The sequence below is a fragment of the Crocuta crocuta genome, unplaced genomic scaffold (genome assembly GCF_008692635.1).
Source record: "Crocuta crocuta isolate KB4526 unplaced genomic scaffold, BGI_CrCroc_1.0 scaffold653, whole genome shotgun sequence".
In the NCBI taxonomy this organism is placed as follows: domain Eukaryota; kingdom Metazoa; phylum Chordata; class Mammalia; order Carnivora; family Hyaenidae; genus Crocuta; species Crocuta crocuta.
The window spans coordinates 160,188-171,856 of NW_027527134.1; the positions used below are offsets into that span (position 1 = coordinate 160,188).

An 11,669-nucleotide genomic window follows, 5' to 3' on the forward strand; every position below is an offset into this window, starting at 1 on the left:
TGCCGAGCCGGCCGCGTGCCCCCCGCCCCTTAGAGCTGAGACCTCCTGGCACCCCCCCTCCCACAACGTGGTGTCAGAATGAAACCAACACCCAGGGTGAGGCACGGTTCTCATTTCACAAGGTGTCAACGGGACCCGGGGATTTTCCTGTCTCGGGTGGGTGAGAAGTCCCGTTGTCCGGGACGGGATGTGTGGCCTGGGAAGCCCCCACCGGGAGCCCCCAGGAAGGCCAAGGCTGGACAGGCTGGGGCTGGAGCATTTCAGATAAGACCCCCCCCCCCAGGCCCCTTCTATTTGCCAGCATCCAGGACATCACCCCTCCTACCCAGCCAGGTCAGGCTTCGCCCCTGCAACTGGGCAAGGGGCTGCCCCCTCAGACTGCCCTAGGATGGGGCCTCCCCCCTCAGACTGTCCCAGGATGGGGCATCCCCTTTCAGCCTGCTCCAGTTGGAGGCCACCCTCTCAGACTGCTAGAGGATGGGGCCTCCCCTCTCAGATTGGCCTAGCATGGGCCCACCTCCCTCAGACTGCCCCAGGATGGGACCTTCCCTTTCAGACTCCCTCAGGATGGGACCACACTCCTTCAGACTGCCCCAAGATGGGGCCTCCATCTCAGACTCCCTAAGGATGGGACTATGCCTCTCTGACTGCCCCAGGATGGGGCCACGCCCCCTCAGACTGCCCCAAGGTGGGTCCATGCCCCCTCAGACTGCCCCAGGATGGGGCCACGCCCCTTCAGACTGCCCCAGGATGGGACCGCACCCTCAGACTTTCCCCAGGATGGGGCATCTGCCCTCAGACTGCCCTAGGACGGGACTACCCCCATCAGATTGCCCCAGGACGGGGCCTCCTCCCCTCAGAATCTCACATTAGGGCACAGGACTGGGAAGTGCCCAACACGGAGCCCTAGCAGAGTGTTTGCCCCTCCTCTGCCCCACTTGAGAGTCAGCTCAAGATACTCTCTCCGTGCTCTGGCTGCCCAGCTGTGGGGTCCCACAGAGCTAGCCAGGGCCACAGGGCTCTGCAGAGCCTCCCTGGGGGAGCTGAGGTGTGGCCCTGCACCCTGCCCTGTGGGGAGCCACGGACCTGGGACCCTCAGGAGGGCAGGGATGGGGCCCCCACACAACGCATGGAGAAGGGTCTCAGGATGCCCAGGGGCCTCGGGCTTGACAGGTCTAAATCCTGGAATCCCAACCCCTCGGAGGCCCCGTGTGCACCCTCTGTGTGCACCCTGAACTTCACCAGGGCCAGACCAGGCCGTGCTGGGCCCTCACTGGGCCCACGTGGCAGAAGAGCTGCCCCTCACCTGCAGACAGGCCTTGCCCCTGCCCCAGCCCGGCCTGCCCCCCAGCTTGGCAGGGATGGCCTCTCCCGGAGGTCTCCGTGCCCTTGTCCCCAGCATGTTCTTTCTCCATGAAGCCATTGGACCCCACACGCGAACCATTCATCACAGGGCAGCAAAAGCCATGCCTCCGGGCGGCCCCTGCAGGCCAGGCGCAGGTCCTCCGACCTCACTTCCCCTCCAGGCTTTGCTACCGGCGCCTCCCAGTTCCGACAGGGGCCAGAGTCACGGCCGACTTTCCTTCCCAGCCCTACCTGGCTGTCCCACCCCCTCCCACGTTTCCAAAAGGTCCTGACCTGGAGCCCTGGCCCTGGCCCTGCCCCACCCCCAGGCCGACTGGGCAGCTCGGGCCATGAGGACACTGTTGGGGGCAAAAGTTGGGTAAGCTGCCGTTTCCCTGCCCCCTGGGCTTCTGACTCCCACTGCCCCACAGCCAGGGCACGGCTCCTGGTCCCAGGTGACCCGGGGATGCGGCCCCAGAACTGCTCCACGTATGGAGCTAAGAGGCAGGTGAGGGCAGGGACCACGTCCAGGGCCACCCCGGCAGAGCCCCCTTCTGGGCTATCTGTCCCTGCAGAGCCCTTGGTCTTGCCCTTTGGGCCCCAGGGTCTTCAGGAGAGAGGCCACAGGTCCCCATGGGCTACAGGCGGCTGGTGGCTGCAGGAGGTTGCTGAGCGAGGCTGGACTGCAGCCTCCTGTCCCCTGAGGGAGCCGGGGTGGGAGGCGCCCACCCCAAGGGTCAGGACCTCCCCACACGGCCAGGCTCCCGGGTGGTCCTTCCACCCCTCGCCCTCCCAGCGGGGCCGGACCCCACCTGGTGGAGCCAGGGCACGTGCCTCTGGGGCATCAGGCAGCCACGGGCCACGAGGGCGGGAGGGCGGGGCCAGGACGTGGCCTCGGCGTCGGGCTGAGAGCGGGCGTCGTGGGGGGCGGCTCCCCAGGCCTCCTCCCCAGCCCTGCCGGGGTCCAGACCCGAGGGCTGCCGTCAGAGCTGGGGCAGGCCTCGGACTCCCAGGTGGGCCCCCTCTCCTCCTCCCTCCAGGTCAGGGGTCTCTGGCGCCCGGAAATTTCCCAGGGAGGGGGAGGCTGAGCTCAGCCCAGATGATGGATGCCTTCTCCTGTGTGGGGCTGGCGGAGATCACTGGCTTCCTCCTGCCTTCCATCTGGGCCCTGTCACATTCCTTCCCTAGGTGGGGGACAGGGAGAGGACACCACTCCATACTGGGGACATTGCAGGCCCCCGCCACTGCTGAATCAGGAATCCGGAAGCCCTCCCTGCCTCCTGGCCCCCTCCCTTGTCCCCATCTGCCTCTTCATAAACACAAGGCTGGAGGCGCACGGGGGCGGCGCCGGGGGTCTCACGGGCCAGCGTGAGCCGGGCCCCTGACGGGTGGCACCGGGGGTCCTTGCCGTGGCTGGCCCGCACCGCCCCACCGGCCCGCCTCTGCCTCAGTCTCCCTCAGAGGTTGCCAGCGTGGTGGGCGAGCCCTAGGTCGGGAAGAAGAGGGTCCCACCAGTGAGGCCGAGGACTTGAGCTTCGCTCTCCTGGGGTCTGAGCCCCCAGTGCAGGGGGAGGAGGAGGGGGGGACAGGGTCTCAGAGGCCTGCCTCTTTCTGGAACAAGCCCCGCCCCTGAGGCTTCGGTTTCCCCATGTGCCAGCCTTCACCCCACTCTTCAGACAGACGTTCTCAGTAGCTGGTGAGACGCTTCGCAGGGAGAAACCAGGCTTAAAAGGGCTGAAAGAACGGCCAAGAGACACTGTCCCAAACCCGGGGGGACACTGGCTGGCGCTGGCGCGGGGCGGGGGTCCTAACAGTGCTCCCTCAGGGGCCCTCTCTGGCTCACGGTTGGGGTGCAGGACCCAGCGTGTCTGGGCTCCCTCTCGGGAGTGCTCAATAGCCCCGCGCAGGGCTGCCTGATGGCTCTGCGCCCAGGGGGATCCCGTAGGGGTGAGACCGGGGCTTCTGAGGCCCATCCAGAATTAGGCACAGCAGGGAGTCACCTCCAGAGACTCCCCAGAGGCAGAAATGGGACGTGGCCCCATCAGAACAAGCTGAGTCTTCTAGACGTGTCGCTCCCAGGCCCAGCCAGTTCGTAGATGGGAAACCTCTCTTCAGGGGCTTGTAACGCTTCTCGAATATCGGGGATCCAGGCAGCCGGCAAAAGGAGTTCCCAAACCTTCCTAGGAGTGGGAGTACATGGCCACAGGCCAGCCCCGCCCCCCCTCCCCCATGCCCAGGAGCCTGGCCCCGGGGAGCTGGGGGTCTCTGTGGGGTGTGGGGTGGTTAGGGGACGAGGGAATATTGGAAATCGGGCCTCCTAATCCTGCTGGCCAGCGGAGCCCTGTGGTGCCAGACACGGGCAGTGAAGAGCTAGAGGCGGGAGGTGGGGAGGAAAGCCCCTCACCCTTTCCTGGGACCAGGCCAGCCCTGTCCAAACTCCATCAGCTAACGGCCTCTGAGCTGCCAGGTTGGGAATCGCTGGAGGGACCGCTGCCTGGTCCTACTGGCTGGCAGGGAACCCAGAGCCTGCCTGGGGCCCCCTCCGAGGCACCCACCTCCCCCGGGCAAGACTAGGAGGGCCTTGGGCCTTGGAGCCTGACACAGGGGCAGCTGTCTGGTTGCGCAGAAGGCAGTGGGGAGAGCCAGCAGGGGTGTGGGGTATGACAGTGGCAGTGTGTGCGTGTGTGTGTGCGTGTGTGTGGGGGGTGGCAGGTTCTGCACCAGTTTCCCACCCCCACCCCCCAGAGCCTCAGCTTCCTCAGCTGCCACATGGGCTGCGTGGGAGGACGGGGGGACAGTCACCGCCCTGTTCCGTGCTTGGCTCCTCCTTCCTGCTCCCAGGGAGGAGCACAGCCCCACACTCCACAGGCGTCTGTCCCCGCTCCTGGATATAACTTGCTCTTTTGAGGGTTTTGCTTCCGAGGTAACCCAAGGCTGTCTTCTCGCCCTCCCCAGGCACCTCCCCTCAAAAGAGAAGTAGGACTCAGGAGAGATGGATCTAGCCAGTTGTTTCTGGAGGAACCTAGAAGGACCTTCAGCCTTTCCCTTGGTCTCCCCCCCCAGCCCAATCCCAGCTTTCTCACTGCACCTGCCAGCCCACCTCCCTGGCTCCTCTCTCTTTGCTGGGCTCAGGCCCACAGAAGACAGGTGAGGGCTCAGGGCACTAGGAGGCTGCCTCCTCTGTAAGCCAGAGACATTTCTCTATTCAGGGTCACCCAGGAGCGGAGGCCACCCCCCTACCATTTCTCCCCACCCCCGCCTGGGCGCCACTGCTTATTGCACCTTTCATTGGGATACCACTCTGTGAGTGTGTGTGTGTTGAGAATGTTTGAACAAGAGGACAGATTCTTACTTCTCTGGTCCCTAATTAGGTCCTATTGTAGCACTCGGCCTACTGGGCCATGAGGGTCTTCTCTTTTATCTTCTTGGGCTACAAGCTTATGAGCCATGTCTTAGTCACAGAAAAAAGAAAAAAAGAAACTAAAAGACTTAATGATGGAGAAAAGTCTGAATGAAAGGAAAGGTGGATGAAGAAAGGTAGGAAGTTGGAACAGCTAGATGGATGGATGGATAGATGGATGGATGGATGATGGATGGAGGGATGGATGGATGTGTGGATGGATGATGGGTGGGTGGACGGGTGGGTGGGTGATGGATGCAGGATAGAGGGGTGGGTGGGTGAGTGGATGGACAGATTATGAATATATGGATTATGAATGGATGGGTCGAGGGATGAACTGAGATGGTTGTGTAGATAATTATGGATGTATGGATGGATGTGGGGGTGAAAAGATGTATGGATGGGTGGGTGATGAATGGATAGAAGGATGATGCATAGTTGAATGGATGTGTGGATGGATGGACAGATGGATGGATGGATGGATGGATGTGTAGGTAGATGATGGATGGGTGGATGGATGATAGATAATGGATGGATGGGTGGGTAGATGAATGATGGTTGGATGGATGGATGGACAGACAGATAACTGTGTGAATGGATGAGTGTATAGACAGATGGATGGATGGGTAGATGGATGTGTGGATAGATGGGTAGATGTAAGTATCTATGGAGGATGGATGGATGGATGAATAGGTGGATGGGTGGGTGAATGGATGGATGGATGGATGAAGTGGTGAATGGACACACGGAATGGAAGCATGGATAAGCTGGTAAATGGATGGAATGCCAACAGATTGATGATCGGATAGAGTAATAGATGGTTATCAAGACATATGGATGAAAGGGAAACCATCCCTTTTGATGATAGGGAACACACTGAGGATTGATGGAGGGAGGTGGGCAGGAGGTAAGTTAGAGGGATAATGTGTATTAAGAAGGGAACTTGTGATGAGCACTCAGTATTGTATACAAGTGATGAATCACTGAATCCTACTTCTGAAATCAGTATTGCATTGTATATTAACTAACTAAAATATAAATAATAAAATAATAAAAGACATACGGATGTATAATGGATAGATTTTTAGATGGACAGATCTAAAATCAATGGACAAAATTGATCCATTGATCTAAAATTAATCTAATGGAGAGGCACCTGGGTGGCTCAATTGGTTGAGCGTCCAACTTTGGCTCAGGTCATGATCTCACGGTTTGTGGGTTCGAGCCTGGCAGTGGGCTCTGTGCTGACAGCTCGGCATGTGGAGCCTCCTTCAGATTGTCTCCCTCTCTCTCTGCCCCTCCTCCACTCATACTCTGTCTGTCTCTTTCTCAAAAATAAATAAACATTCAAAAAATTTTTAATTAAAAAATAAATAAAATTAATCTAATGGATAGATTGGCAAACATAGGAAGTAATAGATGAATGGAAAGATAGATAGTGAGTAAGTAGACATATGGTTGGGTGAATAAGCTGAATAAACTATCGCAGAGATAGATGATGAACAGATGCACCTAAGTCGGGAATTTTTCACTCACTCTTCTCCATTCTAGGGCACTTTCTCCCACCAATGTAAATAGCTATCTCTAGTATTTCTCAAGTCTCTTTTCAAATAACGAAAAGTTTATTCTTTCCCAAAGGGTTTTCTTTGACCATCATGTATCTTCCAGAATCCATATCTTCCCACTCTGAATTGTATTTTCTATAGCACTTACTATCATTTGACATACTACAATATATACTTGTTTGTTTTTGTTGTTGTTGTTCTAGCTAAAAAGTCAGCTTTGTGAGAAAAAGGACTTTGTTAATGCTAAATCCCCAGTACCTAAAAAGTGAATATAGTAATTGTTCAATATATTTGTTGAAAATTATATGAAAGATGAACAAATCTATGAGGATAATTGAAGGTGTGAGTAAATGGATGAAATATGGATGAGTGAAAGTGTGGATGAAAGTAACAGCGTGGATGAAATAGTAACTTTTATTGGAGGTTTACCAGGTTACAGAAACTATTTTAAGTATTAACTCATTTGGATGGCTTAATAGTCAAAGTGGTAGGCAAATACGTAAATGGAAAGACAAACATGTATTCATGCACATATGCATGACTTGGTAGAGGGAAGATGGGTGGACATATGGACAGATAGATATATGAATGGGTGTAAGAATGAGATTGATTAATAGTAAGAAATTTGGATATATGAATGGAAGCAAGGACAGAAAAATATTTGGAGAGATAGAGAATGTGTTAAAGAATGGACAGATCATTCACTGGTTGGGCAGCTAGGCAAATAGATATAAAATTGATAGTTGAACTTACAGGTAATTATATGAGTTGGTATTATGTTCCAAGCAGATGGATGGCTAGCCGAATGTTTCTTCTAGGTGTTTTATATGTATTATGACATTTAGATAAATAGATGGATGGTTGGGGGTGTGTGTGGGGGATGGGTGAATGGAGGGGTAGATGAGTGAGTGGATGGATAAATGGATAGATACTTGCTCAATGAAGAAATGTAAAGAAAGATGAATAGACACAGACATATATGTATTGATAAATGATCGAATGGATTGATGGAAGGATATGTTGTGCTTATATGGGTAATTGAATAGATAGATATTCTGAGAAGTTGATGTATTGATAATGATGTATGGAAAGAAAAATAACTATATAGAGGGGATGGATGGATGGATAGTGGGTGGATGGATGGATGGAGGGTGGATAGATGATGGACGGCTGAGTGGATGGATGGATGAGTGGTGGGTGGGCGGATAGATGGGTGGATGGATGGATGACAGACAGATGAGTGGTGGGTGACTGAATGGTTAGATGCATGGGCAAATAACAGTAGAGTTGATGCCAAATACTCTGCCCTATTTTCCCCATTAGGACATGCTCTCGTTATAAAGCCATGAATGCTGGCGACTGCATTTAAAGAGCTATTTCTTGCCGCCTCCCACCCACTAGCATTTCTGATAGACAATCAAATAATTCTATTTTAAGTTCTTAGTGACAGAGAACTCCTGACATCCAAGGCAGCCTTCTCCCCATGGGAATATTTTTCCTTCTTTTGAACCAAAATATGCCTTGGCACATTTCCTTCCTGGCTGTCTGTGACTGGGATTCCAGAATGGAGAGCAGGAGGCAAGGGGGAGACGCGCAGGTTGAGATGGAAATGAGGCCCAGGTTCACCTGCCCTGGGAGATCTGGCTCAGCCTGAGGACTGACCCCGCGGCCCTGTCCCTTTTCCGTGCTCTGCTAGACGCTTGAGGTGTGGACGCTCTGGCTGGATACTGGGGATGGGCAGTGGGCACGGCTGTCTGTGGCACGCCCTGCGTTCCCCGGCTCCCCTGGGGTGTGGGAGGGGAGGGCTCGGGCGCCCCTCCAGGACTGACCACAGGACCAGCCTGTGGGGGGGGAGGAACCAGATTTCATGACCCCCCCCCCCCGGAGTCTCCACCAGCCAGCCACCCCCTGAGTCACTGCGGACCTGAGCTGTGGGCCCACGTCACGTGGCTGACACTGCAGCACTCCCTGCCCCCACAGTGACTAAGTCGAGTGTGCACCGCTCGCCCATCTGGTCTCAGCCTGGCCTTTGTCCAGTCACCCCCCACCCCAGGTGCTCTCAGCCCTGGCCACCCGGCCCAGCCCGAGGTCAGGCTAGCTGGGGAGGCGAGAGGGGCCCTGCCTCTGTGCTGTGCGGACGGAGGGAGGCGGGGGCAGACGGTCAGTAGACCGGGTCCTGGGTCTGGCTCTGCCGGCCCCAGTTCTGAGACCTCGGATGCCCGTCTGAGCCTCAGTTTCCCCACGTGGGACCTGGGTGCGGTGGCGTCTGCCTCTCGGAGTGGCCGTGAGGGTTGGCGGGCCGGGCAAGCTGCTGGAGGTAAGCCCGCCGGGCACTGAGCTGGGCTCGGCGACGCCCCGCAGACGTGAGCCCCGGTCCCGCCTCGTCGGTCACTCGCCCGCGAGCGAGCGTTCTCTAGTGAGTCATGGCGACTAAGCCCAACCAGAGGAACAGTGGGCTGGGCTGCACCTCGCGGGGCCCTGGCCAGCGCACGGGGACAGGGGCCCGCTGGCCAGGGCACCGCGCTGACCTTGTGCCCACCGGCCACCCTGGCAGCGTGCTCTGTGCCACCGAACGGGGCAGGCCGTGTCTGTCTCTGCCTCGGGGTCCCCCTGCTCTGAGCGCCCAGGGCAGTCCGGCAGGGGCCGGGGAGGGCGGCAGCCTCCGCATTTGGGGAGCAGAGAGGATTCCCCCTCGAGGTGATAAGTGGAGCCGAGCGCTGGGCATAAACAAGGGGAAAACTGGAGAACCAAGAAGGAGGGGAGGGAGGGGGGAGGGAGGNGGAGAGGCCCACGGAGGCCGCGAGGCCGCACAGACGGGGACCGAGGGGCACCCGGCCCCCCGGGGGCAGCTAGTGGGGAGCCAGCCCCGGAGACCCCCCGGGGCTGCAGGGCCCAGACACAGGTCACAGACAGGCAGACGGGAGAGCAGACGGGGGAGGGGCGTCAGAGCCAGAGGCCGGACAGAGGAAGCGACAGCTAGGATCCAGGGACAGGGACAGGGGACAAGGGAGCGAAGGAGGGGAAGGGAGAGAGAAAGGAGAGAGGAAGGGGGAGAGGGGTCCCAGTGGAGGAGGAGCGGGAGGAGGGCAGCAGACAGAGGCCCGCAGCCTTTGAAGAAGGAGCAGCCGCGTCCCCAGGGCCGGGGTCAGCCCAGGTCGCAGGCCAGCGGCATGAGTGGGTCTGCCCTCCTGAGGAGGAGTTCCAGCAAACGGGGCCTGGAGAACCTCGTGAGGTAGGTGCCCCGCAGCCCGGGCTGGGGCAGGGCGGGCAGGGCCGGGCCACCGTGGGCAGGGTGTGGGCCGGGCGCANCCCGGCGGGGCCGCGCTCTTCCCAAAGGCCTCCGCCTGGCCCCGGGGCCTCTGGCTGCCCGTGCTCCCAGGCCCAGGCGTGTGTCCTCAGCCTCGCTTCTAAGGCCTCCGTGGGCTCCCACCGGCCCCTGGGGACCACCCTGTCACCCCTTGCTTTACAGGCGATGAAGCCCGACTTTGCGGCCACGCTCACCACTCCCGTAGCACCAGCCCTGCGTGGGAAGTGCCACGGGGCCGTGGTGAGTGCTTGGGCCTCGGAGTCAGATTTTCCCGAGCGGGAATCCTGGCTCCTGCATCCTTGGGCTTCTGTCCAGGACCCTATCCTTTCCGGGCCTCAGTTTCCTCCTTTGTAAAGTAGTGGCGTGCCGGTACCTACCTCGAAGAGGAGGAGAGAGAGAGAGAGCAGAGGCAAAGGGCCCGAAGTGGGCTCAGAGCCGCTGCTCCATACCATAGGCCTCTCAGGGCCTCACTCTGAGCCGCCTGCAATGCCTTTCCTCCTCCTCTACCCTTCCAGGCATCTAAGCCTTAGCTGAAATGCTGTCTCCTCCATGCAGCCTGCCTTGGCTTCTCCTTTGATGGCATGGGGCCTGCTCCTGGAGGAAGGGACAGGCATCTCCGCATTCCCGGCCTCACCCTCCTGGCTTCGGGGAGGAGGGACGAGGTGTGCAGGTTGGCTGAGAGCAGCCCGGACCCCTCCAGCTCTGGCCAGTCGGGTCCCTCAGACCCTGAGTGATGGCTCTCTCCTGCCCCACCCAGGCATGGCCCAAGGCTGGGCCCGCTGCAGGGTCAGGACATGCTCCCTTGCAATGCGCAGCACCCCCGGCCCAGGAGTCAGCTCCCACCACACCTGTCCTTTTCCAGCCCCCCAGGCCCCCCCCGGCGCGGCTGACCGGGGGACCCTCACGGAGGACCATGCATCTCAGGCGGGCCTCCTCTCTGCCCAGCCGGATGTGGCCTCCCAGGAGTCAATGCTACTGTGCCCATCCAGAAAGTTCTGTGGCCAGAGGACCAAGGGGCATCTGGAGTCAATCCCTGAGGCTCACCAGCGCTGCTTAACAAATGGGGAAACTGAGGCCCAAGAGGGCATTTGTAGCGTACACTGGGGATGACAGGAGCCCTGAGGTGGGCTGGGTACACGTCCCTCGTTGCGGAAGGATGTGGGTCACACACACCTGTCCAGTGGTGACTTTGGTTCCGTTCTGAAACCCAGGTCAAGCTACTGTGCTGGGTGAGCAGGGGACACCCCGGAGGCACTGAGGGGGCACGGAAGGTATGGCGCCAGCTCGGCCGAGAGTGGGGGCCAGGCTGGCACCTGAGCCCCGAGCCCCCAGGGGGCCTGGGCCCAGGGAGGGTGGGCCTGTGGCGGCCAGCGGGCCGGAGACAAAGTGGCCTTTGCGCTCCCTGTGAAGGCCCGGTGCTGGTGGGCACCAGGTGCAGAGCAGGGGAGAGCATCTCGCAAAGAATGTCAGGGTGTCTGTCCAGCCCCGGCGAGCCAGTCACACCTCACACGGTGGTGTGCACAGAGGTGCTCCGGCCGCACACCTTCAGGACACTGACCCAGCCTCGGGCCGGGCGTTACACACCCACACGTGGACCCAAGAGGCCTGGCGGCTGGCGGCTTCCCTGTCCCCTCGCTGAGGTTCGCATGTCTCCTGCGTCTCAGCTGTGACTCCCCCGAGCCTGGGCAGACGACCATTGTCCTTGCTTGGCCGACAGGAAACTAGGCCCAGAGAGGTTAGTGACTCGCCTCAGGCCCCCCCAGGCGTGGGGAGCCTGCCCCCCGAGCCGAGCGCGTCACTGAAATCCTTTGCCACGGACATCCTGGGTGCCGGGTGGGAAGGGGGACACCAGAGGCGGTGCCCCTCGCGGTGCCCGGCTCCGGAGAAACATGCGGGGAGCCAGCCGGGGTGGGTGTAAACTGAATCCAGATTAAGCAGATTAAAAACGGGCCCGGCAGGGGGACTTGTGCCCATGCCCCACCTGTACCCCAGCGCCAGGGCGCTTCTTCAAAGCTTCAGGGGGCGGGGCCAGCCGGAGGCGGGGCCAGCCGGG

At 59.1% G+C, this 11,669-nt stretch overlaps 1 protein-coding gene across 7 annotated transcripts in view; it reads left to right on the forward strand.

Moving 5' to 3' along the window:
- Window positions 1–11,669, forward strand: part of LSP1 (lymphocyte specific protein 1) — a 36,235-nt gene that overhangs the window by 1,469 nt on the left and 23,097 nt on the right. Inside the window, exon 1 of one of the 7 annotated variants that reach the window (XM_077753355.1) lies at window positions 9,425–9,541. The exons of the other annotated variants lie outside the window; for them this stretch is intronic. Within the exon in view, the coding sequence (XP_077609481.1) occupies window positions 9,480–9,541 (62 nt within the window). The 5' untranslated portion in view covers window positions 9,425–9,479. Of the gene's footprint in view, window positions 1–9,424; window positions 9,542–11,669 lie in introns of those variants that run through there. 7 annotated transcript variants of the gene reach the window in all.